The sequence below is a fragment of the Miniopterus natalensis genome, chromosome 11 (assembly GCF_054644295.1).
Source record: "Miniopterus natalensis isolate mMinNat1 chromosome 11, mMinNat1.hap1, whole genome shotgun sequence".
Classification (NCBI taxonomy): Eukaryota; Metazoa; Chordata; class Mammalia; order Chiroptera; family Miniopteridae; genus Miniopterus; species Miniopterus natalensis.
Genome location: NC_142091.1, coordinates 74,293,490 through 74,316,120, shown reverse-complemented (window position 1 = coordinate 74,316,120; position 22,631 = coordinate 74,293,490). Strand labels below are relative to the sequence as shown.

The following is a 22,631-nucleotide window of genomic DNA, read 5'->3' as shown; positions in this document are numbered from 1 at the left end:
GGGGGCTGGGTAGGGGACATCTAAAGTTTGTGACTAATTGGGCTTGTAGCATCTGGTCAGCTCCCATAGTCCAGGCTCCAAGCCAGCATCCCAGTCTCTGATCCCAGTGGCTGCCTGGGACAAAATTTCCCCAGGACCCCTCTTGCTCCTCAACAGCCCTGCCAGGTTCTGGGCTCTGGGGAAATAGGGAACTTCCCCCTTGTCTGTTAGATCCTCAGGTCCCCCCACCACCCCAGAACAGACCTGTACCAGGATGCTTGCAGCTGTTCCCTCACTTTTGAACTTGGGTCTGCTCGTACCAAAAGAACCCCAGCAACCACCTATGAAGTATCAGTGTCTCTCGAAGAGCTCAGGCTCTTGGGGGTTAGACACTCCCTTCTGTGTGGCCCTGGGTGAACCCCTCACACTCTCTGAGCCTCAGAGTAAGCCCCTGCTCGCAGGGCAGAGCACAAAGGTAAGACGCTGGCGAGAGTTAAGCCCCCCAGTGCTGGCTGGAGTCACACAGGGTGATGTGGCAGTTCCTTTGGGGACTGAGGTCAAAAGAAGTGGCAGGAACAACTGGCCTCCTAGGGACATGGGTTGGGGCAGGGGGACCTGCCCTGGTGCCCCTGCCCCACCATTCCAGGAAGCTCCGGGCCCAGCCTGCCCGCACAGGGGTTGGGAGAGGCCTAGAGGCGAGTTAGTCACCCGACAAGTTGTTTACTTCTCCCTGTATCTTTATTTCTGTGTTCAGCCCCAGCACTGGGAACTGGCTCGGTGGGGCCAGAGATGCCAAAGACAATAACTTCTTCCCTGCTCTGGGCCTCAGTTTCCCCTCTGTCACAGGGGAGGGAAGGTTCCCCCTGTTTCCTTCATCAGGATACTGTAAGGATCGAAGTGACAGTGTCCCGGACTGAGCCTTTCAGCCACAGTGTGGGCACCGAGGACCACCTAGACCTGCTCCTTGCCCTCAGGGAGCTCGCAGGCTGTGAGGGAGGCCCATGCCCCACCCACCGCCAGCAGCGGGCAGGAAGGGAGGGCAAGAGGGACATGGCCCTGTGACAGGGCAGGATCGAGAGCCTCTCAGCCACGGTTCTGGCTTCACTGAGCTCTGTCCTGGAAGTTTACGACTGGCCTTGTGTGGGGACCAGGGGTGTCGACATCCCCACATCTGGGCAGGCTTCTAAGACCCTCATACACATCAGTGTCCAGGGGTCCCCCGTGATATTCTCCAGAGGGCAGATTCCACCAGGAGGTAGAGCTGAGACCCCTTCTTCTCAGCCATGTTGGGATCTTAGCTGCGAGGGAGCGTTGGAGGGGACGACACAGCGGAGGGGCGACACGGGGCCCTGAGTCGGCAGTGGCGGAGGCCTCAGGGCCGTGTAAGGGATGCCAGAGCTGTCCACGCAGAGGAGGCCACTCCATCCACAGTCCAGAAGGGCCAAGAAGAAGTAGGCCGGTAGATGTGGCCGTCGCATCAGGGTAGAGCAGGGGCACCGCAGCTTCCAGCATCCTTAGCTGGTGGTGCCCAGAGGGGGCTGCGGGGAGGCTGGCCTGCTCAGGGTCACGCTGGGGAAGCTGGCAACAAAGCTCTCCCACCTTCTCCTCACCTGCTGGAAGACAGGGAGGGGAGATCAGGACACAGGTCCGGGGGTTGAGTGGTGGGTTTCAGGTGTTGTTCCACCCACAGCCACGAGGTGGTGGTAGACCCCCGAGATAGAAGCGTGAGGGACCCTTTCTTCCGTGGGAGGAGGCAGGGGCCAGCAGGGCAGCTCCCACCGAAGGCGGCTGGATCCCCTTTCCCAGGAAAGAGGCACACAAGATAAAACCCTGGGAGGTTGTACTGGCTGATCTCCTTGCCTCCAGCAAAATCCACCCAACCAATACACTGCCAGATTAATCATCTTAAAACAGCTCCGACTATATCACGGGCCTGCTCTAATACCTTCCATGACTCCCCAGTCCTATGGGATAAATTTCAAATACTGTCAGCACCCTCTGAAATATAGTTCCTGGATAGCTCTTTCTCCAGCCTTATCTCCAAAAGCTCTGTTGTCTTCTTGGTTCTTGGCCTCGTATATTACTACCTCTAAGCCTTTGCTGCCCTGGGTCCCTCTCGTCGGAGTCCCCACCCTCGCCCTGTAGCACTCATCCATCCATCCATCCATCCATCCATCCATCCATCCATCCATCCATCCATCCATCCATCAGTCAGACCTGTTGATATTGTCTCTGCCACCTCCGGCTACCTCCTCGCTGAGCTTCAACCAGCTGCTCCGTGTCCGACAGGCTACCTGGCCGCTGTTCCTGATCAGGGGAGTCCAGCCCTTCTGGGCCTCCATCCGAGGGTCTAAACTTCTCACGACCCTGTCTGAGGCTCAGCGCTCGGCGCAGCCTGCCTTCCAGGGGCTTCCCCCAGGGCTCCTGGAGCTTGCCATAGGAGGGCCGTGGTCCTCGCAAGGACTGGCTGCGTAGCCCTGTCCCCATGGCTCTAGAGACTGTAGGCACAGGACTGCCCCAGGCACTCAGCAAGTCACTGGCCTCTGAGATGGACTGGTGCCTCCACCCATCTGATGGGAGATTACATGGGGCAAAGGTTGGTGCTGCTGAGGTGGCCATCATAAACCAAAGGGCAGGCCACAGGGGCCAAGCATCTGAGTCACCCTCAGTACTGTCTCTCCACCTAGGGCAAAGGGTGCAGGCCTCTCCCCACCGTGCCCCCACTTCCAGGCAGCCTTCCCTGACCATACTATCCCTGAAGAGCTTGGCCTCCCCTGAACTCCTGCAGCCCTGGCTGTCCAAACTTGTTCCATTGGCACCGAGAACAGATGGCTCAACAGCAAAACAGAGATGAGCTTTAAGAAACAGGATAGCTCCTGGTGTGGCTCAGTTGGTTGAGTGTTGTCCTGTGCACCAGGAGGTCGCTGGTTCAGTTCTAGGCCAGGGCACATGCCTGGGTTGTGGGCTCGATCCCCAATAGAGGGGGTGCAGGAGGCAGCCAATCCATAGATGCTTCTCTCTCACATGGATGCTTCTCTCTCCCTCTCCTTTCCTCTCTCTCTAAGATCAATAAAAAATATTTAAAAAAGAAATAAGACAGCTCCAACCTAGAATAGTCAAAACACAGAGACAGGACCTGGCATGGTGGTTGCCAGGGGCTCTGGGGAATGGGGAGTTGTTTAATGGCTATAGAGCCTCAGTTTTGCAGGGTGAAAAGTTCTGGAGATTGGTTGCATAACAGTGTGAATGTAACACTACTGAATTGTACATAAAAATGGCTAAAATGGTAAACTTTATGTTTTTGTGTATTTTACTATAATTAGAAATTTTACAAAAAGAACCAGGACAGCTCTAGGCTGGGAGTCAGGAGACTTGGACTTTTTCCAGTCCTAGCTCTGCCCCTAATTTTCCAGCAGAGAACAGGGTTAAGAGCTCAGATTCTGAAGACCAGCTGCCTCTGGGGAAACTGCAGCTTCATCACTGCAGTTGTGCGACCTTGGGCACCTCCTCCCAATTCCCTCGTCTGTAGCAGGGCCAAGTAACTCAGGGGGTTGTTGTGAAGATGAACAGATGTAGATGTGAACACACCATCTCCAACTTTGTGTCCTTTTATGCTGTGACCTCTGACCAACCACTGTCCCTAGTAAGCACATCAAAGCCTAGTTAAGGATGGTCTGTGTTCCTTAAAACGGTACATAAATACCTTTGTTAGGAATGGTCAGGATGAATGTCAGACTGGTGACAGTTCCACCCAGGTTATTGTGTTCTTTGTCCCTCTATCTTATCAATCAGTAGTACCTGAGTTGTATTAAAACAGTACAGTAAAAGGAGCCTTTAGCGGAGAATTATTTACATGAAACTGCTGGGCCTTCTGTCTGCTCCACCCAATTGTCCAGAAAGTAAATTACTCCATAAAAAATTCTGTTATATTCTATGGATTGCTTGCTTCATCTTTAGGTCTGAAGATACCTTCTCTTTTTGGTGGCTGTTACACCTTTGCCCCACCATGGGACAGAGAATTAAATGTGATAACGCTGTGCCCGCACAGGGCCTGGTGCATAGCAGGTGCTCAGTAAAAGTGTGTTGGTGATATTTATCAGCTCGGGCAAATCCCTCTCTGTCAGTCTTGTCATCTGTAAAATGAGTTGTTGTGGAAATGAAATGAAATCATGAATGTGGATGCCTCTACAAGGGAGGCTACACCCGGCTGGGCGTGACTCAGCTGTTGAGCTTCAACCTAGGATCCAGGCGATCAGGGTTCGATTCCTGGTCAGGGCACATGCCCGGGCTGCGGGCTCGGTCCCCAGTCGGGGGCGTGCAGGAGGCAGCCGATCAATGACTCTCTCATCATTAATGTTTCTATCTCTCTCTCTCCCTCTCCTTTCCTCTCTCTGAAATCAATAAAGATATATATATATATTTTTTTTTAAAAAGGGAGGCTACCAGCAGCCTCTCTTTCTCCCAAGACAGGGGCAAGAGGAAGGTACTTGGCTGTCTATCAGATGCTCAGAATCATAAAATTTGAGGTCTGAAAGGGACCTCACACATCTGGCCCATACTTCTTTTTGTTTTAACCACTATTTTCCGAGCATTTTTATCGGTTACCCCATCTATTTCATTTAAATCTCATGATAGTCCTATGAGGTAGCCATTGTTATCCCTCTTTTATAGGTCAGGAAGCTGAGGCTCAGAGAAATTAAGCACCTGGCCAGAGAGTGTGCCAGTAAGTGGCAGAGCTAGGAGCCCTGCCTGGGTCAGCCTGGCTTTAGAGCCCATGCTTAAACCACTCTGCTCTCCTGCCAGTGTTGGTGGCAGAGGCAGGACTTGAAGCCAGCGGTCCTGCTTCCTCTGTTTGGGTTGCTGCGCAGGGCACCCCTGTCTGGGGTCAGAGAAGCGCTGGCTGCAACTCTTGGCTCATTCCAGACTTCTCCCTGGGCCTGGCCTTGCTCTTTTCCTCTCTCTCAGTTTCTAGGCCTTCCTTGGGTGAAGGGGCTCTTCATATCCACCAGGCTCAAGTCCCAGCCAGAGGAGCTAAGACAGAGCCAGTGTGAAGAGGAGAATGGATAAAGGGGGCCCTGGCTTTCGTTCCCAGCCCTTCCCAAAGGTGGACCGAGTTCCGCACCAAGGCCTTTTCCTTCCAACCCTGACCAGGCCCCTAAAGGCTAACCCACAGGCCACCCCTGACCCTGCTTAAAAAACAACAAAACCATTACACAATCCTCAACGCCCTCACCCCAGCATAGTCAAATCAAATCTCACTGTCACCAAAGCCTGAGCAGGGAGGAGCCTGCTGACTCACACACTCCTAAGATGCCTTGGGGTGAATCACTCACTCTTGCGTCAAGCATATAGCTGCTGAACACCCTCTTGCCAAGTGTGTGATTTTTACAACAACTCCCCAAATCTCTGGAGGACAAGCAGAAATATGTGCTCTCTTTCTCCCCTCCTCCCCGCCTCCCTGCCTTTCTCACCTAGCAAATTCTTACTCACCTTTCCAGACCCTGCAGTGTGACACCTCCCCTGGGAGCCAGCCCGACCTTTCAGCCTGGTTAGGGAGGCAGTTTCCTCTCCAGCCAACCAAATAGCAGCAATCGCTTACTAGGCGTCCCTTGTAGGCTAGGACAACATCTTTGTCATCTCTCTGTTCCCAGGGTATGAGAGTAAATACTTGGTCTTAAATATTGGAGACTATTAATTGTCTATTGCTGCATAACAAATTACCCCACAATTTAGTGGCTTAAAGCAACACTCAGGTTTGACCTCAGTTTCTGTGGGTCAGGGTCCAGGCATGGCTCCACTGGGCCTCTGCCTCAGTGTCCCTTGTAGGCTCCAGTCAGGGGGCTGTGGTCATTTCAAGGTTCAACTGAGAGTGGATCTGCCTCCAAGGTCACTCTAACAGTTGTTGGCAGGACTTGATTCCTTGCAGGTTGTTGCACTGAGAGCCTCAGTTTCTTGTGGGTTGTTGACTATTGTCAAGCAGGCCTCTCCCAAGAGTAGCCTACAATGTGGCAGCTGGCTTCAGTCAGAGCCAGCAAGTAAGAGGGCGGGAGACAGCGGCAGGCAGAAGCCAGAGTCTTTGGGGAACTTCATCTCGGAAGTGACCTCCCACCGCTTCTGCCACATTCTGTTCCTTCAAGGTGGGTCACCAGGTCCAGCCAGCACTCAAGGAAGGGGATCCCATGAGGGGATGAGCACCAGGAGCAGGACTGTAGCAGGCCATCGTGGCGGCGGTGGTCCCACGACACCTGGATTCCAAACCCATCAGACTGACTGAGCTGAAAGCACTTTCACATGGTAGCTACGTGTCTCGAGTGAGTGGCTTAACCTCATGTGCCTACAGTTTCTCAGCTATAAAATGGGGGTAATACCTGATTTCACCCAATCTAAGATGGCCTCGGAGGAAAGGAAGCACTATTTTATACACCATTAAGAAAGGACACCCACTGCCCATTCATCGAAAGATGTAGAGCCATTTCAGGGGTTAAAACGCAGGGGGAAAAATGTGTGCCTTGAAATTAATGAAACACACAGTATCTATTTCCTAAGGCAGTTCTGAGACTTACATGGCTGGTGCCATTTAAGGTTGTAGTGAGGCTTCAATATATAGAAGGCAGCAAACTGGGACAGACTGCCCTCCTTCTTATTAGTGAGCCACTGAAATTAATCCACATCTACACATCACAGGCAAGATCTTGTTTCGATAATGCCTAAGAGTGAGACCAAGGGAAGCATGGTAGAATCTCCATCCCTGGCAAAGGAGGAATTCTGATGTACATAAAGGAAGGCACCTTAAAATAGACACCAAATGCTGAGGGTGCATGGAAGAGAATGGGAGACCACATCTGGCTTGGGGGTAGGAAGAATCTTGGCAGGCTTCCTGGAAGAGGTGGTGGTGGAGCTCAGCCTCAAAGGCAGGGAGGACTAGTGCAATAGAGATTGGGGTGGGTCTGGCCGGCACGACTCTGGGCACATGCCCGGTTTGTGGGCTCCATCCCCAGTAGGAGACATGCAGGAGGCAGCCGGTCAATGACTCTCTCATTGATGTTTCTATCTCTCTCTTTCCCTTCCTTTCTCTGAAATCAATAAAGACATTAAAAAAAAAAAAAGAACTTAAAAAAAAAAGAGAGATGTAGGTGGGATCTTGCAGGTGACTAGAGCCTGGGAACACACAGGGTTGCCCTTGGGCTGAAGAATAGTCTGGAAAGAGAGACTGGGGGGTTCCAGAGCCAGGAAGAGGGATCTGACCAAACTTGGTAGGCAATGGGGATGGAGTGTGCCCTCTTCTCCAGGAGCCTTACTGCTGCAATTGCATTTCACTCTCACACCACTCTGGAGTTTAGCCCCATTTTTCAGATGAAATAACAGAGGTTCAGAGAGGTGAAGCAACTTGAAGGACACACAGTCAATAGTGGGCCTTGAATCCAGCCTCGCATGGTCAGGCCAGCAAAGTCCTCAGCGAATGTGTTCCCCCCATGATGGGTCAGACCTGGGCCTCACACTCCTACAGGATGATCAGATAGAACCATAAACTTAATGGTTAAGGCCACTCTTGTTAAGGCAGCTCTTGTAATACAGTAAGAGAACTAGCTCTGAGCTAGACTCCTGGCCAGTACTCTATAGGCTGATCTCAGCCTATCTCTCCCGCTTCACTTTCCCCTGAATACTCCTAGGAACTCTGCCAAGTTTCTCAAGCCTCCCAGATCTCAAAAATCAGTTGGGGCTTGTTAAATAAATAAATAAATAAATAAATAATAAATAAATAAATAAATAAATTCCTGGGCCCCACCCCAGACTTACTGAGTCAGAATCCACAGGGGTTGGGATTCTAGAAATCTGCTTTGCTTTTAAAGAGCCTGAGAGGGTTTTCATCAGAGAAGTCTGGGTGATAACTTCTCTGGGCCTCTCAACACTGACCCACATTAGAACCATTTCAGGAGCTTCTAAAACAAGCAGTGCAATGCAGGGGGATCCCATTCCTCAGAAATGGACTTGAGCGGTACTCCACTGGTGAGTCTAAGATCTCGGGGTTGGTGGTTAAAATGCATAAGAACCATTGGTTGGGGCTCAGGACTCTGCTTCCCACTAGTATCCTGACCCAAGGAGATTCCGTCACTAGTGGTACCGAAGCCCACACTGAGACATACTTTTTCTAGCCATGTGAAACTCTCTACCGAGGCTTTTGCCAGGACAGTTTTCTGTCTGGGATGGAAAACCTGCCTGGGGAACTCAACCTGGAAGGAGGAGATCCTGAATGGAGAAGTGTCTTGTTTCCTAATTTAACATGAACTAGGTAATTTATGTGCCTGAGCTAACTGTTCAAAATCCACACTTCCTTTGTTCACAGAAGTCTATTTTCTACTTCTCAATTAGTTTCTTTTAGACCTCCACCTGGTGGTGTTGACCAGGGAGTCACCTGAACCTGGGTGGAGCCACCTGCCCTCTGCTCCAGACCCAGGAGTTCACAAAAACCAGGCAGGACTGAGCCAATGCATTACAGCCCCTGTAGCATGGCCAGCTCTAGAGCAGGGCCTTGCCTTTCCTGAGTGACACAGGGGCCCACGTCATTTATAATGCAGCAGAGGACATAAAATGCAGGAAGGAAGTGTTGAAGTCACACACTAGAAGATTAATAGGGACAAATAAATGACAGACTTAATGTCCATCAGTCCAAACCCTTTTGTGAGGAAATTCAGTCCAGAGAGGGTGGGGACCTGCCCAAGGTCACACAGCTTTAACTCTTTCCTGCATAAAGAAAGTTGTGATGTAGAAAGAGACCTTGGACTTGGACATCTAATAGGATGTTAGCTCTATGATTGATGGTAGGGACTGTGTCTTTTTCACCACTGTGTCCCAGGCATAGCATCAGGCCTATAGTAGGTGCTCAAGGTGTTTGTTAATCAAGTGAGCGTGTGAATCTGGAGAACTGGGATTCTGGAGAATTGGGAATCTGGAGAATTGGGATTTTAATCCATTTTTTTGCTACTAAAATGGCTATGTTGGATTGTCCTACGTTAGAGTTCAGCCAGACAGATGGAAGGAAGGACTAGGAAGTTGAAGAGACAAACGCAGCAGACACAACATAAATAGAGAAAAGAACGGAGTTGCGTTATCTCTCCGTGTTCAGTTAGCAACTTTTAGTTAACAAGATGTTCTCATAGTCCTTGATCATCCCTACTGTCTGGAAGCAGGTCATTTCTTCTCCATGCCCTGATTACCATCTGATGTACCATATATTTTATTTGTTTACTGCCTGTGTTCTCTCACTGGAAGGCGAGATTTTGTTTTGATTTGGTCACTCCCCTATCCTCTGGTTGGCACAGAGCCCAGCTTATGGCTTAGGAAGCTTTCCGTTCAACCAAGCCTTCTAAACCCTCTAGGTCCTGAGTGGCCTCGACTTGCAGAGTAGGAAACTGAGGCTCAGAGAGGTGAGGTTGCTTGTCCAAGGTCACACAGAGAGAGTCCTGCCTAGCACCAACCCCCCCACAGCTGCTAAAGGACACAATCCCGTAAACCCGTGCGCCATCTCCTTCCTCCTGCCCTTCGCAAACCCTTTCCTCCGACCTCTTCTCCGTCCTCTCGCAAGTATTTGCGTCTAGCGCGGATCTCTGAGCTCCGGGGCGATCTGTTATGCTTGCGGCTTTGGGAGACACGTGCTACTCGGGTGAATGAATCGCACATCCCCACCCCCGCCGACAGCCAATCACAGGGTGTCCGAGCCCGGCCACTTCCGCCTATTGCGGGCCGCGGCTAGAGCCCAGAGGCCCACGTGGGGCTCTGTAGACGAGGGAGTAGGCGGTGGTGCGCCAGGGGCGGGCTCTTCCAGCCTCGTCACCAATCCAGAGACCCGCCGGGGACGCGAGGGGCGGGGCTGACGTGGGGCGCCAAGGCTTAAACGTGACCGGCAGATCCGCGTAGGGAGGAGTTCTCAGCGGGGGAGTGGTGAGTGACGGAGGCCACTGTCCAATAACAGGAGGGGTTGGGCTGCTTGATCCAATAGGAAGTCCTAAGGCGGGGCCGGGGCCGGGCCCGCAGCAAGTTTGGTTGCGCGGAGGCCGCAGCTGTTCCCTGTCACTGGAGGTAGCGTCGGTAGAGGCGTTGGCGACGGCTTGCGGCGGTGGAGGAGAGGTAAGTGTCCGCGGCGCCGCGCACCTTCCTCTTCCCGCGGCAGGTCGGAGCAGGTGGGCGTGCGCCGCTGCCGCCGCCGCAGCGGGGTACGCTTATGTAAGGGTCGTGCGCGCCAAGGCAGCGCGCGGGCTTCGCGAGTGAAGGCTCGAGGAGACAGCCGCGGGCGGTGCGCGACGAGAGTTGCGCCGCCCCGCCCCTCCCCCTCTCGCCGGGGACAGTCGGCGCGGGCTGGTCCCGCACCCCGCTCCCTGGCTCCGGAGACTCCCTGTCCCCCGCCCGCCGCCCCGCGAGCATCCTTCCCGTGCGGGCGCAGCCGGGCCTGGTCCACCCCGCGCCCCTGGCGGCCGGCGGCGGCCTTAGTCCTGCTCTCGGGCCCATTTTGCAGATGGAGACACTGACGCACGGAGCGCGAAAATGCGTCGCGCCAGGTCCTTGAGAGGGAGGGAGGGTTCGAACCCGAGTCTGTCAGAACGGGGAGTCGAGTTTTCCCCTCATGCCGCGAGTTGCTCAGTTCTGAGGAGAGGCGTGGCGTGGTAGGCGAGGGCTTTCCGTGACCCAGGTGTCCCAGGTAGGGTCCTCCGAGTTACCCTGTGCAGCATTGTCGGTCCCGCCTAGTTTCGGGCGAGGAAGCCTGAGGCGCCCAGAAGCGGTGGTCCGCCCCGGGCTGCCCCAGGAGGTGGGGCTGGGCGCCGCCCGTTACTTACGCCGCCGTTAGCAGGTCACCGAGTGCCAGCGCCCGCCCGGGTTGGCGAGGAGCGGCGAGGCCCGGGAGGTAGGACCCGCCTTTCTGGTCTCTCCCAGCATGACTTGCTTTGTGTACTCGGAGTTGTTTCACCTCTAGGGAGCTCGTTTCTCGGCTCACAGATTTTGGGGTTAGGCCGGGCCCTGGGACCCTGGCAGCTTTGAACTTACGAAAAATAATGTTCATTTTGTGAGAAGGTCCCACCAGGGCTCGTTGTCCCCATTCTGCAGTTGAGAAAACCGAGGCTCAAGGGAGGCGCCCGTATTTGCCAGAGCACAGCCAGAGCCCCCTGAGCCTACCTAGAAGCCTTTGCCTCCTCTGTTGCTCCCTTACCCACTGCTGCCAACAGCCTGGCTTCCCCGGGTCACCCTTCCCCTGCCTGTGATGCAGATGCTCTCGCTGGGACTGCATGTGCTCAGCATGTCTATGAACTCGGAGCTACAGCAGTTCTGTCTGCCCACTTCCCATCGTAACTCTCAAACTCTTCTCAGTCGCCTTCTTTCGCACACCTACCACGTTCAGATCTCTAGACTGGGCGTTGAGAGAAGACTTTGAGAGATGAGATGAATCCTTGTCCTAGAAATGCTGACAAACTGCCCAGGGCGGGGGGCGCTGGAGAGAAAAATAAATAGAACTTAAGCAGCAAGTCTGCGTGTTTGTAGCGAGCCCCGCGCTGGTGGGAGGGCGTGGAAGAGGAAGTTGAGTAGAGGGAATCAGGCCAAACCACCTACTGAGGCCAGGGAGAGGAGACACGGACTGGGTGGGGGCTGGCACCAGGGTGGATCGGGGAAAGCTTTTGTGCATGGGGTGAGGGGTGAGCCTCTTTTGATTACTCTGGAGCTGGCAGCAAAGGAGCAGTGATTGGATTGAGGAGCCGAGGTTTTAGGATGCAGGCCAGGCAAGTTTTAAGCCACTAGAACCTGCAGGAGGAAGGCTGAGGAAGGTGGGAGGGGAATGGGGGAGGAATAGCGGAGACATAGCACATCCTAGCTGGATTGGATGTGAGACGTTTGCTTGAACACTGAAGAGGCCCCTGCAGGAGATGTGACAAGGTGAGGGCACTCGCCACGGTGTTGGTAAGGCAGAAGAGAGCCTGGCTGGGGTGCTCGGCGGACTCTGCGGGCGGGCAGGAGGCCTGTGCTACAAGTTGCGTCTGCGTTCTGGTAAGCCACTTGTGAGCAGGCCTCCTGTGGTCCTTCGTGGTTGCCCTGCCCTGCAGGAGGGAGCTCTGTTCTCTGTAGTTGCTCAGTATTGATTTGTTGAATTGAATTAGGCTGTCGTCCAAAGTTTCCACAGTTTGCCCCTAAGTCCCCTCTGCTCCTTGTTTCTCTCTCCTGAAGCCTGTCCCAGCTTCACTGACCCTGCCTGTGCCAGTTCTCACCCTAGGATCACCCACCTCTCAGGGAGGTTTGCCCTGGTGGCTGTAGCCTCGGTCGATCCCTTGTACAGGCCACTTGCCCTTCGGTCCCCCTCCTTGCTTCCTCCTCATCTCACTTCCAGTACCTGGGTGCCGGGTGCTGTGCTAGACAGACCCAGGCTGTCCAGATCTCGCTAGCACTCCTCCGTATGAGCTGGACACCTCACTCAGGTAACATTTCCCTTGAGGATGAGTGCGGGCCTTCTCTTTGGCTGCCTCCCAGTAGCAGCTTATCATCTTCTGAACAGGCCCTGCTCCCTATATCCAGAAAGCATGCTGTTTGTCATCCAGAGACATCCTTTCAGAAGTGGGGCATTGCGCCTGCCACTCTGAAGCCTCACCTGGGCCTGCCTGGCCATCCCTTCACTTCTTTGTCTTAGCTGCCTCTAGTCTCAGTTGTGAAATTCTTTGCCAAACTGCCAAAGGAGTAGGGCCTATGGTGGGAGACGGGAGAATGACATGAAGAATAAGCCCTTTCCTCTTACCTACTGACTGAAAAGATGTGATCCCACCTATTGGGCTTTTTCTTCCATTCGACCCAACATATACCCTCTTCTGTAGGCCTCAGTCCTCATATGAGACTATTTGTTGTTGCCCCCAAACTTGCTTCTTTGTGCCTGTCCCTCCTCTGCTCTTGTCCCTTTTGTCCTGTTCTTTGCAGGACTTTTATCTTATCCTATCAAAATTATTCTTCAGGCTTTCCTGCGTTAACCCTTCCCAAATCTATTCAGCTGGACATGGCTCCTCTCTTTTAATAATAATGATAAGTAATGATTTTATTAGTTATTACCAATAAAAGCCAACCTTTTATTATGTGGTGGCAGGGACCTTGTGAAGCCCCTTACATGTATTATTGGATTGTCACAACAACCCCGCAACAAAGGTGCTGTCAGCTCCTCATTTCCAGGTGAGGAGCTGCGGGTGAACTAAGTCCCCCAGAGTCACATGGCTAGGAAACTGTGTGGCTGGGGTCCCTCCTGGTTGTCAGGCTGAGTCCCTGCGTGGGTCCCTCTCGTGTTTTATCCTGTTCTTACCCTTGGTTTGTTAGCCTCCAACAACCTGCTTTTCAGCATTTTGGGAGCAGAGCCTGTGCCTCCTGGCGTGGTGCTTCTTGGAAGGTATATGCCCAATAAATATTATTGAATTACATACCCCCAAAATTCGTTTTCAGCTTCAACATAATCTGCCAAGGCATCATGGATCCAGTTCCTTTGACAGCTTGCTGGCTTGTATCTCCATTTTGTCATTTTTTTTTAAATCATCACCGAGGATATTTTTTCCATTGATTTTTAGAGAGAGTAGAAATGGGGGAGTGGCGAGGGAGAGAGACAAAGAGAGAGAGGAGAGAGAGGGAAACATCGATATGTCTCTCTTGCATTGATTGGTTGCCTCCCACATGCACTCTGACCAGATCTGGGGATTGTACCTGCAAACCAGGTATGCGCCCTTGACCGGAAATCGAACCCACGACCTTTTGGTGCATGGGCCAACGCTCTAACCACTTAGCTGCGCTGGCCAGGGCTCCATTTTCTTCTTTATTGACCAGTGGCTAGAGCTGAGTAATAGGTGTGGCCTTCCAAAATGAAGCAGTCTGTAAACTCCCCAAGGTGGCCATGTCCCACCACCTGTGGGCTTTAACATGTGTGAGGGGCCTCTGTAGGAAAGAAGCAGAGGAAATAGTCGGGGAAATAGGAGACACATCAGCTCTCAGGTCACATATGACAAAAATTAGTGTCAAGTGCATAGTAAGATAGGAAGCAGGCTTGGAGAGTCTAACCTGGAGGAGAGGACAGCTCTGAAGGGTTGGAGACAGCTCTGCGCAGAAAGTAGGCCTGGGGCTGGATGGAAGTGGACAGGAAGAGAAAGTACTTCAGATAGAACAATAAAAGTTTCTAGAACTTCTTGTTCTTGTGTAGTGGGTGCCAGAAAAGGGTTTTACTTAAATGCTTCTTACTAAGCGCGTTGGCTGATGCCTGTTCTCTGACAGGCGTGGTGCCAGTGCTTTGTGTGTGTCGACTTGTCAGGAATCCTGTGAGATGGGTGCTGTTACTGTCCCCATTTCACAGATGAGGAAACAGGCTTTGAGTGGTTACAGGAGTGGGTGGCAGAGCAACAGTGGTGGAGCCCTGGCAGCTGGACAACAGAGCTGGGGTGCTTGGAGCCCTGTGTTCTCCTGGAGACCCCCCTTCCCTTTTTTTTTTTTTTTTTTTAAAAAAAATCTTTATTGATTTCAGAGAGAGGAAGGGAGAGGGAGAGAGAGATAGAAACATCAATGATGAGAGTCATTGATCGAGCCCACAATCCGGGCATGTGCCCTGACCAGGAATCGAACCTCAATCTCTTGGATCCTAGGTCGATGCTCAACCGCTGCGCCACGCCCAGCCGGGGCCCCCCTTCCCCTTGATGGAAGCAAAGTCACAGTTCTTCTCTGGGTTTTGATGCTCTGTTCTTGCTGCTCCTAGGCTCTCTGGGGAGTGCTCGGAGAAATGAGGGTAACACTCTGTTTGTTTTACTTTAGATTGTGCCTGCCTTCTGAGATCTGACAGAACCTGAGGGTAAGTCCTATGCCTGCATATAGGTAGGTCATGGGGTGGGGGCGGGTTTTCTTCAGGAGCCGCTATCAATTTCAGTGAATAAACACGGCCTACCTCTGACTTTTGGAAAATATAAGCAGTCCTTGTCTGTTCCCCGTCTTTCTTGGTTTTCATTGGAAAATGACGTCTGGCTCCCTGCTGGCCCCAGTTGGCAACTGGTCAGCCTAGCAGGAAGCAATACTTCTAGAAGGATGTGGCTTGGGACACTGGTCCTGGGGAGGATGGCAAGGCTCCTAGGACCAGAGGAAGCATCTCTGGTGCTGGGCAGCCTCTGAGTAGACCCCTGGAGTCAGCATGGAGAGTAGGTGTGGCTGGTGAAGTACTCTGAGAAGCCTGTGGCTGTGACCGTCAGCTGGCTGTGAAAACACTTGGCTTGGCGTGTGTTGGCAATGACACTCCATATTCAGGCATCACTGTGATGGGGTAAAGGTGGAATTGTCCCTTCCTCTTACAGAGTGCTGAGGCAACACTGCCCTGTATGACCTCCTGCTTTTCAGGTTTCCCCTCACACAGCTTTCCCATGATTACCCTGAGCTGGGTGCATCTTCTCAGCTACATGCCAAGGCCCTCTGGCTGGGGTCCACCTGATGGTCCAGTCCTGACTCCTGCTGCTGGTCCCAGCAGACATCCTAGCCAGCTCTCTGTCTAGCATCCCTCTCCCCCCTTCCCCAGCTCGGTGCCCTGGGGACTTGGTTGCTCAGGGACAACTCTCCCCAGAGCTATGTTCAGTGCTCAGAGTGCAGTTTCCTTTGTATGGGGAATTTTTCTTGTGTTTCTACCCATTGCGTAGGGATTTTCCTCAGGGGACCCTTCATGACCCAGATGTTCTCCTTTCCGAGATTTTTCCCACAGTCCTCTCTTGTCCTAGGTCTTGGGCCAGCAGCAACCTTGATTGAGTTTGCTTAGCGAAGCTGGGGTGGAAGTGTGCACTGCCCTATTCTCTCTGCTTACTCTCACCCTCCTGTCCTCGGTTGGTAGAGTTGAATGTTACTACTCTTCCTTGCATCCCTTCAAGGAGAGGTGGGAGTTGGTTGAAGGCCCCTAACCATCTGTCTCATGGAGCTGAGAAATTGGGGCCCAGAGAAGGCAGATTAGCAGAATTCAGTATTCTAATCCCCACCCCACCCTACCCCCTTGCATGTCTTCCCCAAAATCCATCAGTAGGAAGGGAAAATTAGTGGCCAACAGAGGCTGCCTTCTCCCAGGTCACCTGATTTGTTAAAGCTTGTTTGGTCTTCTGTACCTAAGTCCCTGCAGAGTCCTGGAGCTTTCCTTAGTTACCATAACTAAGACCCAGCAACTGAAGGTTGCTGCCCTGCCCTCCGCCTTTGCAGTATCTCCTTGGTGATTCTGGAGGGAGGTGGGTGTGGGTGTTTTTAAGTACTGTGCCAGAAGGCATAGCCCGGGCTACCCCAGCACACCCTCATTGCTGCTGTCCCTCACCTTCTTGTCCTTCTTGCAGGCCAGAGAAGGGGGTAGGGACTGGGGTATCCAAAGCTGCACTTAGGTACATTTCCGCAGGTGTGTGGAATGGGGCCATCTCCACGTGTGGCAGCTCCTCTCCTGGTGACATCCATCCCTTGCTGAGGCCTCTGGGAAAATTCTGTGCTCTGGCTATGCTGAGTCATGCTTAGTCTCTGAGGATACTTATGTCATCTTTTGCATGTCTGTCATTGCCAGGCCAGGGTCCGGGAAAGGCTGCAGTTACTACGGAGTGATATTGTGCTGCTGATCTGTATTTCTGTATTTGCCCACCACTGTGTGCTTCTCCAAGTGCTTTTACTAACTGATGTGCTGTTTATCAATGTCACATTTATTACTATTATTAAATCATTAATAATAAATGTATTACTTATTCTGGAAAACATTCCTTTCTTATGATGAGGAAACTGAGGTTCAGAGAGATTGACTTGATGAGTGTCAGGTGAGTGGCATGTCTGGGCACGGTATTTTGATTCCACACCCCATCCCTACCCTTGGGTTTTTGTATAATGCAAAGATTATTCAGAAGTCTCTTTGGCTGGAAAGAAATTGGGTTTCAGTCTGTTAAAGTTACAGATTCAAAAAATCTAGTTCTTTAGCCCAGCTGGGCATGGCTTAGCGGTTGAGCATCAGCCTAGGATCCAGGAGATTGAGGTTCAATTCCCGGTCAGGGCACATTCTGGTTGCAGGATCCATCCCCTGTGGGGGGCGTGCAGGAGGCAGCCAATCAATGGCTCTCTCTCATCATTGATGTTTCTATCTCTCCCTCCCTCCCCCTTCCTCTCTCTGAAATCAATAAAGATATATTAAAAAAAAAAATCTAGTTCTTCATTTAAGGGCTAATCTCCCAAGTTTCACTTTTAAGTGTAGCTTACAATCTTTCTGTTCTACTTATGATTCTAAAAAATTTTAATACTCACTTTGAAGGGGACTTTTGATTAATACTTGATATCATTTGCAAACTTAAATCATTTGAAAAATTTAAATTGAATTTACAAATTAAATTCAACTACCTTTAATTATTGTAATACCTCCAATTGTCTGATTAACAGAAATTTCTAATACTTAAATAATTCCTGTGAATCTACTAAATTAAGCTGGCTCTTAAAATTTTCTTAAGCATTCCTATATTTCTATGTTTCATTTTTTAAAACAGCTTTATTGAAGTATTAAAAAAATTTTTATTGAATGTTGGGGTGACATTGGTTAATAAAATTATAGGTTTCGCCCGGCTGGGCATGGCTCAATGGTTGAGCATTGACCTAGGATCTGGGTGATTGGGGTTTGATTACTGGTCAGGGCACATGCTGGATTGTGGGCTCGATCCCCGGTCGGGGGCGTGCAGGAGGCAGCTGATCAATGACTGTCTCATCATTGATGTTTCTGTCTCTCTCCTTCTCCTTTCCTCTCTCTGAAATCAATAAAGATATATTTTTTAAAAATTATAGGTTCCAAGTGTACAATTCTGTAGTACATCATCTGTATATTGCATTGTGTTCACCACCCACAGTCAAGTCTCCTTCCATCACCATTTATCCCTCCTTTACTCTTTTCTGCCTGCCCCCATCTGTCCTTCCCTTTGGTAATCATCATGCTGTGGTCTGTATCAATGAGGTATTTTTTTGTTTTTTTTTGCTTAATCCCTTATTGAGGTAATAAACTGCACATATTTGAAATATACAATACATAAGTTTTGACATATGCATACACTTGTGAAACCTTAACCACAATTAAGATAGAACACATCTTTCACCTCCAAGTGTTCTTGTGCCCCTTTGCAGTCCCTCCGTCCCACCCCACTCTGCTTCCCCCATTCCCAAGTAACCACGGAACTGCTTTCTGTTACTACAGATTAGTTTGCATTTTCTGGTTACATATGTGGAATCATATAGTATGTATCCTTTTTGTCTGGCCTCTTTTACTCAGCCTTGTTATTTTTATATTTGTTGCCAATAGTTCTTTCCTTTTTGCTGCTGAATAGTGTTCCATTATGTGGACATCCTACAGTTTGTTTATCCATTCATTCACGTACTATTTGGTCATTTCGCTTGTTTCCAGTTTTTGGTGATTGTAAATAAAACTGCTATGAATGTTTGTTGTACAGTCTTTGTATGGACATTTCTTTCTCTCTTGGGCAGATGTGTGGGAGTGGAGTGACTGAATCATATGATAGATGTATGTTTAAGTTAAACTGCCCAACCGTCTTCCAAAGTGGTTGTACCATTTTACACTCCCACCAGCAGTATAGGAGAGTTCCAGTCCCTCCACATCCTCACCAACACTGGATATGGTCTGTCTTTTTAATTTTAGCCATTCTAAAAGGTACATAGAGGTGTCTCATGGTTTTAATTTTAATTTTGCTGGTGATTAATGATATAGAGCATCTTTTTATGTGCTTATTTGTCATCTGCCAATACTGATTTTAAACAGTAAAATTCCTACTTAAAAATCACAAGTCTAAACCAATTACTTAGCACCCTGGCTAGTGTGGCTCAGTTGGTTGGGTGTCGTCCTGTGCACCGAAAGGTTGCTGGTTCAATTCTGGGTCAGGGCACATGCCCTGGTAGGGGGCATGCAGGAGATAGCCGATTGATATTTCTCTCTCACATCAGTGTTTCTCTTTCTCCCTCTCCCTTTCTCTCTCTCTAAAAAAATCAATAAAAAACCTTTCTTAAAAAAATGATAAACCAATTACTTAGTTATATATATTGTTTGGAATCTTGAGACTGACTTGTTATTCTGAACAGACCAAATTCCCTTGAACATTAAAGTACACAAAGTAACAAATACACACAGATTTCTCTCTCTCTCTCTCTTTTTTTTCTTTCTTCTTTTTTAAAAATATGTCTTTATTGATTTTAGAGAAAGAAAGGGAGAGGGGGAGAGAGAGAGAGAAACATCAATGATGAGAGTGTCATTGATCGGCTGCCTTCTGCGTGCCCCCTACTAGGGACTGAGCCTGCAACCCAGGCATGTCCCCTGGCCGGGAATTGAACCTTGATCTCCTGGATCCTAGGTTGACACTCAACCACTGAGCCACACCAGCAGGGCATTCACAGATTTCTTAACACAGAATTATAAATACTATGGTTTTTATTTTCTTAGGATATTTATTTTTAATGCCGTATCTTTCTGGAATTAAAGAAGTTTACCTAACAAGGAAATAATGATATGATCTCACACTCTGGTAAATTACTCTCCTATGCAACTTTTGGAGTTTCTTTCTCAATTGGGTGACACTTCTTTACAATTCAAAAGAATCATGGCCAGGCTGAAACAAGGTCTTGACTTTTGAATCCAACTGCTAGGCAGAGCCCTGATTCGTTGACATTTTGCCCTCAAATGGGGATGGCCTCACAGCCCCTGTGCCCTTGATGGAGGCATCACACTGCCTAATCCTCTTTTATGGAACCCTGCATATCTCTGTCCAGGTTGCTGTACCAGGTGACTGGATTCTATTAATCTATTTAAGGCTTCATTCTATGCTCTATGGGTACAAGAGGTGGAATTAAAATACAAAACAGGTGGGATTTAGATTTTGTGTATCTCCCAGACTTTGTCTGACCAAGGACTAGTTCTAAAATCATGCCAGTGACAGAGCCGTGCTAGAATTTGAGTTCCAGTCTCCTGGTTACATATGTGGAATCATATAGTATGTACCCTTTTTGTCTGGCTTCTTTTACTCAACATCATTATTTTGAAATAGGTCGGGCATTTCCACCCTGTATCTTACATCTTTTCAAGTGAAGGGAAAGGGCGTAAGTACTCCAAGTACTTAGGAGTTCTTGGTTTCTGGTCAGGCTTGGTTACCAAGAAATTCTAACCCCCTGGAACCCACGCGTTCCTTTTTGCATTCTTTCCTGTACCCCCAGGAAGTGGGAGAACCCTGACCTCTCCCTAACTTACTAGTGGAGAGCTACCAGTCTCTTTGGAGGGGCCATTGCCATTAATTCTTGATAGGGACTTGGATTTTAGATGATAAACAGCTGTGGACTTGTATTCCTGTCCTGGTCACTGGGTGTGGCCTCGGGAAGCTTGTGGGTGGTGAGTGGGACCAGGTTGAAAATTACTGATGCAGTTCTGACCTCTCTGTGATGTCTGATGCTTGCGTGGCCCCATGCAGGCAAAGATGGAAGACCTGTGGAGTTCCAAGAAAAGGATATCTGAGTGGAGGACTGTCTTAGATCCCTACTCTGCAGGAGTTTTAAATACAGTCTCTCCCTACCTTTGGTTCTGAGTTCCCCCTTCAGGGTGGTGAAGGAGCACTGTGTAACAAACAGCGAACGAGATAGTACATTAAATGATGGCAGTGATGTCACTGAGTGGCAGAATCTCTGTTCAAAGAGAGAGGAAAGTGTGTTCCATCACAGGGCAGGGCACTGAATGGCAGGGAGGGAAAATAGAGATTAAATCTGAAACTTGAAAAAGGAGCACTTGACGCATGCAATTGCAGTTCTAGAAATGTAGCCTACAATGCACCGGGACAAGCTTGCAAATGCACTAGGCTGTTCAGTTCAGCATTTTTATAGCAGAAAATAGGAAAATGCCAAAATAGACACCAGAAAAGATTGCTGCTGATGTAGTCTGTTCAGTGTCATTCTATTCAGCTTTCAGAATAGTCCATCAGACTGTAAATAATCAAACTGTCATTTTAAATTTATTACCACAGAACAAGAGCCATGATGCTTTTACAAAGAAAGGTACATTATAAAACAGAATCTATAACATCTCATTGAGGTTATTTTGGAATGCTATACCAATTTTTCCCCCCTGGATGATAAAGTTATGAAATGATAAAGTTATGTGTTAAAAAATGTGTCGTCCGTCCCCCCCCCCCCGTGTCTTTTAATAATAATAAAAAAACTAGATGGGTGCAATTTATAACACTACTTGGGGCTTAAGATCAGGTACAGGGTATTTAACTATTAAAGTTTTTCTCTTTTACCCCTCTTCTCCAAAAAGTTACTTTGAGGGGATGAAACCTTTTTCTAGGTCTGAGAGGCAGTTGTTGAAGTTCAGACGTCCGTCATTGACGCATGGACTAGGGAAGGGGCGGCGTTGGGGAGGGAAAAGCAAATACAGTGTGCTCCAGAAGAAGAGTCATGGGCGAAGTGGAAATTGGAGGACTTGGAAAGCTCTAGTTAGCAACTCCGCCTCTGTCGTGAAATGCAGAGCAGGAAAAGCAACCCCATTCATGTCACTGAAGGTAGCTGACCAGGACTGAGGCCAGGGGACAAGTGGAGAGGCATAGAAATAGGGAATTGGGTTGGGGTGCCACCATTAGACATGAGCTATTATTAAGCCGAATTCAAAGTTTCCTGAGAAAATTGAGTTTGCTGGAGACCACAGCAGTTGATGCTGAGAGCTTACCTGGAGTAAGATTATCCGGAGAGAAGAGAGGTCAAACACTGATTTCCCCCAGCTTTTGGCCTCTCAGGACCTTCCTTTTTCTCTCTATCTTAGGGACAGGCGCTGCTGACAGTTTCTGGGTGTCGGAATAGCATGTGTCTGACTGGTGAGCCCACCAGAGCCTCCTGCTGCCTGGTTAGGCCTGGCTAGAAGGGCTAATCACAAGAAAACTGCCTTCGGGTACCTGGCACTTTCCCTTGACTTCTAGGTTAAGGAATAAATGTTAGGACCGTGTAAGCCCCCATGTGTCCTCCCCAGTTTAAGCCCGTTAACCCTACAGCTATTCTGACTTTTGTGATAATTGTTCTCTTGGTTTTTTTGATAGTTTGACCACCTATGAACAACCTCTAAATAACCTATTGTTTAGTTTTGCCTGTTTTTATACATCATCGACTTTGAGTCAGTACGGTAGACCTCAGCATTACACAGATTTATCCCAGAAGGCCACTTTGTGAATTTGTGATGAAAGATGGAATCAATGGGATCAGCCCCTTTTAAAGACCTGTGGTTGGCACATCTGTACCAAGTTCGTCTTCCCAGGGGCTAGGTCCGCTCTAGCATTTGCTGTATAGACAGGGTTGCTCTTGAGACAGGAATAGCACACAGGCCATTGTTAATACATGTCCTAAGTGATATCCTATTTCAGACCCTGGTCCCCCTTCCCTCTCATCTCCGATTGCTGATTTTTTCTTTCACATAGTTCTTTTTCCAAATATTTTGCCCTTTTGATTTACGAAATTCCCCATAATCCTCACATTTTTTGAAATCCTGAGGAGACTGTGTGAATACCCCCTTGTTTTTCTGCCACTGCCAAGTTGATCTTGGTAGGTGTTAATTTCAGGCTGGCCTGATTCTTTTTTGTTTTTGTGTTTTTTAACAAACT

The 22,631-nt window shown here is 49.6% G+C and overlaps 2 protein-coding genes across 2 annotated transcripts in view; one reads left to right on the top strand and one right to left on the bottom strand.

Moving 5' to 3' along the window:
• Positions 1 to 1,493: 1,493 nt before the first annotated feature.
• C11H11orf86 (chromosome 11 C11orf86 homolog) lies at positions 1,494 to 2,466 on the bottom strand. Its single transcript, XM_087822437.1, has 2 exons — positions 2,197 to 2,466; positions 1,494 to 1,589 (listed from the first exon to the last, which is right to left on the bottom strand). Exons 1-2 carry the CDS (start codon positions 2,464 to 2,466, stop codon positions 1,494 to 1,496), a joined length of 366 nt encoding a protein of 121 aa, XP_087678563.1.
• Positions 2,467 to 14,672: 12,206 nt separating this feature from the next.
• The window catches only part of PC (pyruvate carboxylase), a 70,756-nt gene continuing 62,797 nt past the window's right edge, over positions 14,673 to 22,631 (top strand). The window contains exon 1 of the mRNA XM_016208343.2: positions 14,673 to 14,818. The gene's annotated coding sequence lies outside the window, so the exon portion shown is untranslated. The remainder of the gene's footprint in view (positions 14,819 to 22,631) is intronic.

Bases quoted from the DNA above. Each gene is read 5' to 3' on its own strand.
- C11H11orf86 (XM_087822437.1), bottom strand. From the start codon at position 2,466: ATGGGGACAGGGCTACGCAGCCAGTCCTTGCGAGGACCACGGCCCTCC. The intron at 1,590-2,196 runs GTCTGACTGATG...GTCTTCCAGCAG, and splicing joins GGCAGAGACAATATCAACAG to GTGAGGAGAAGGTGGGAGAG.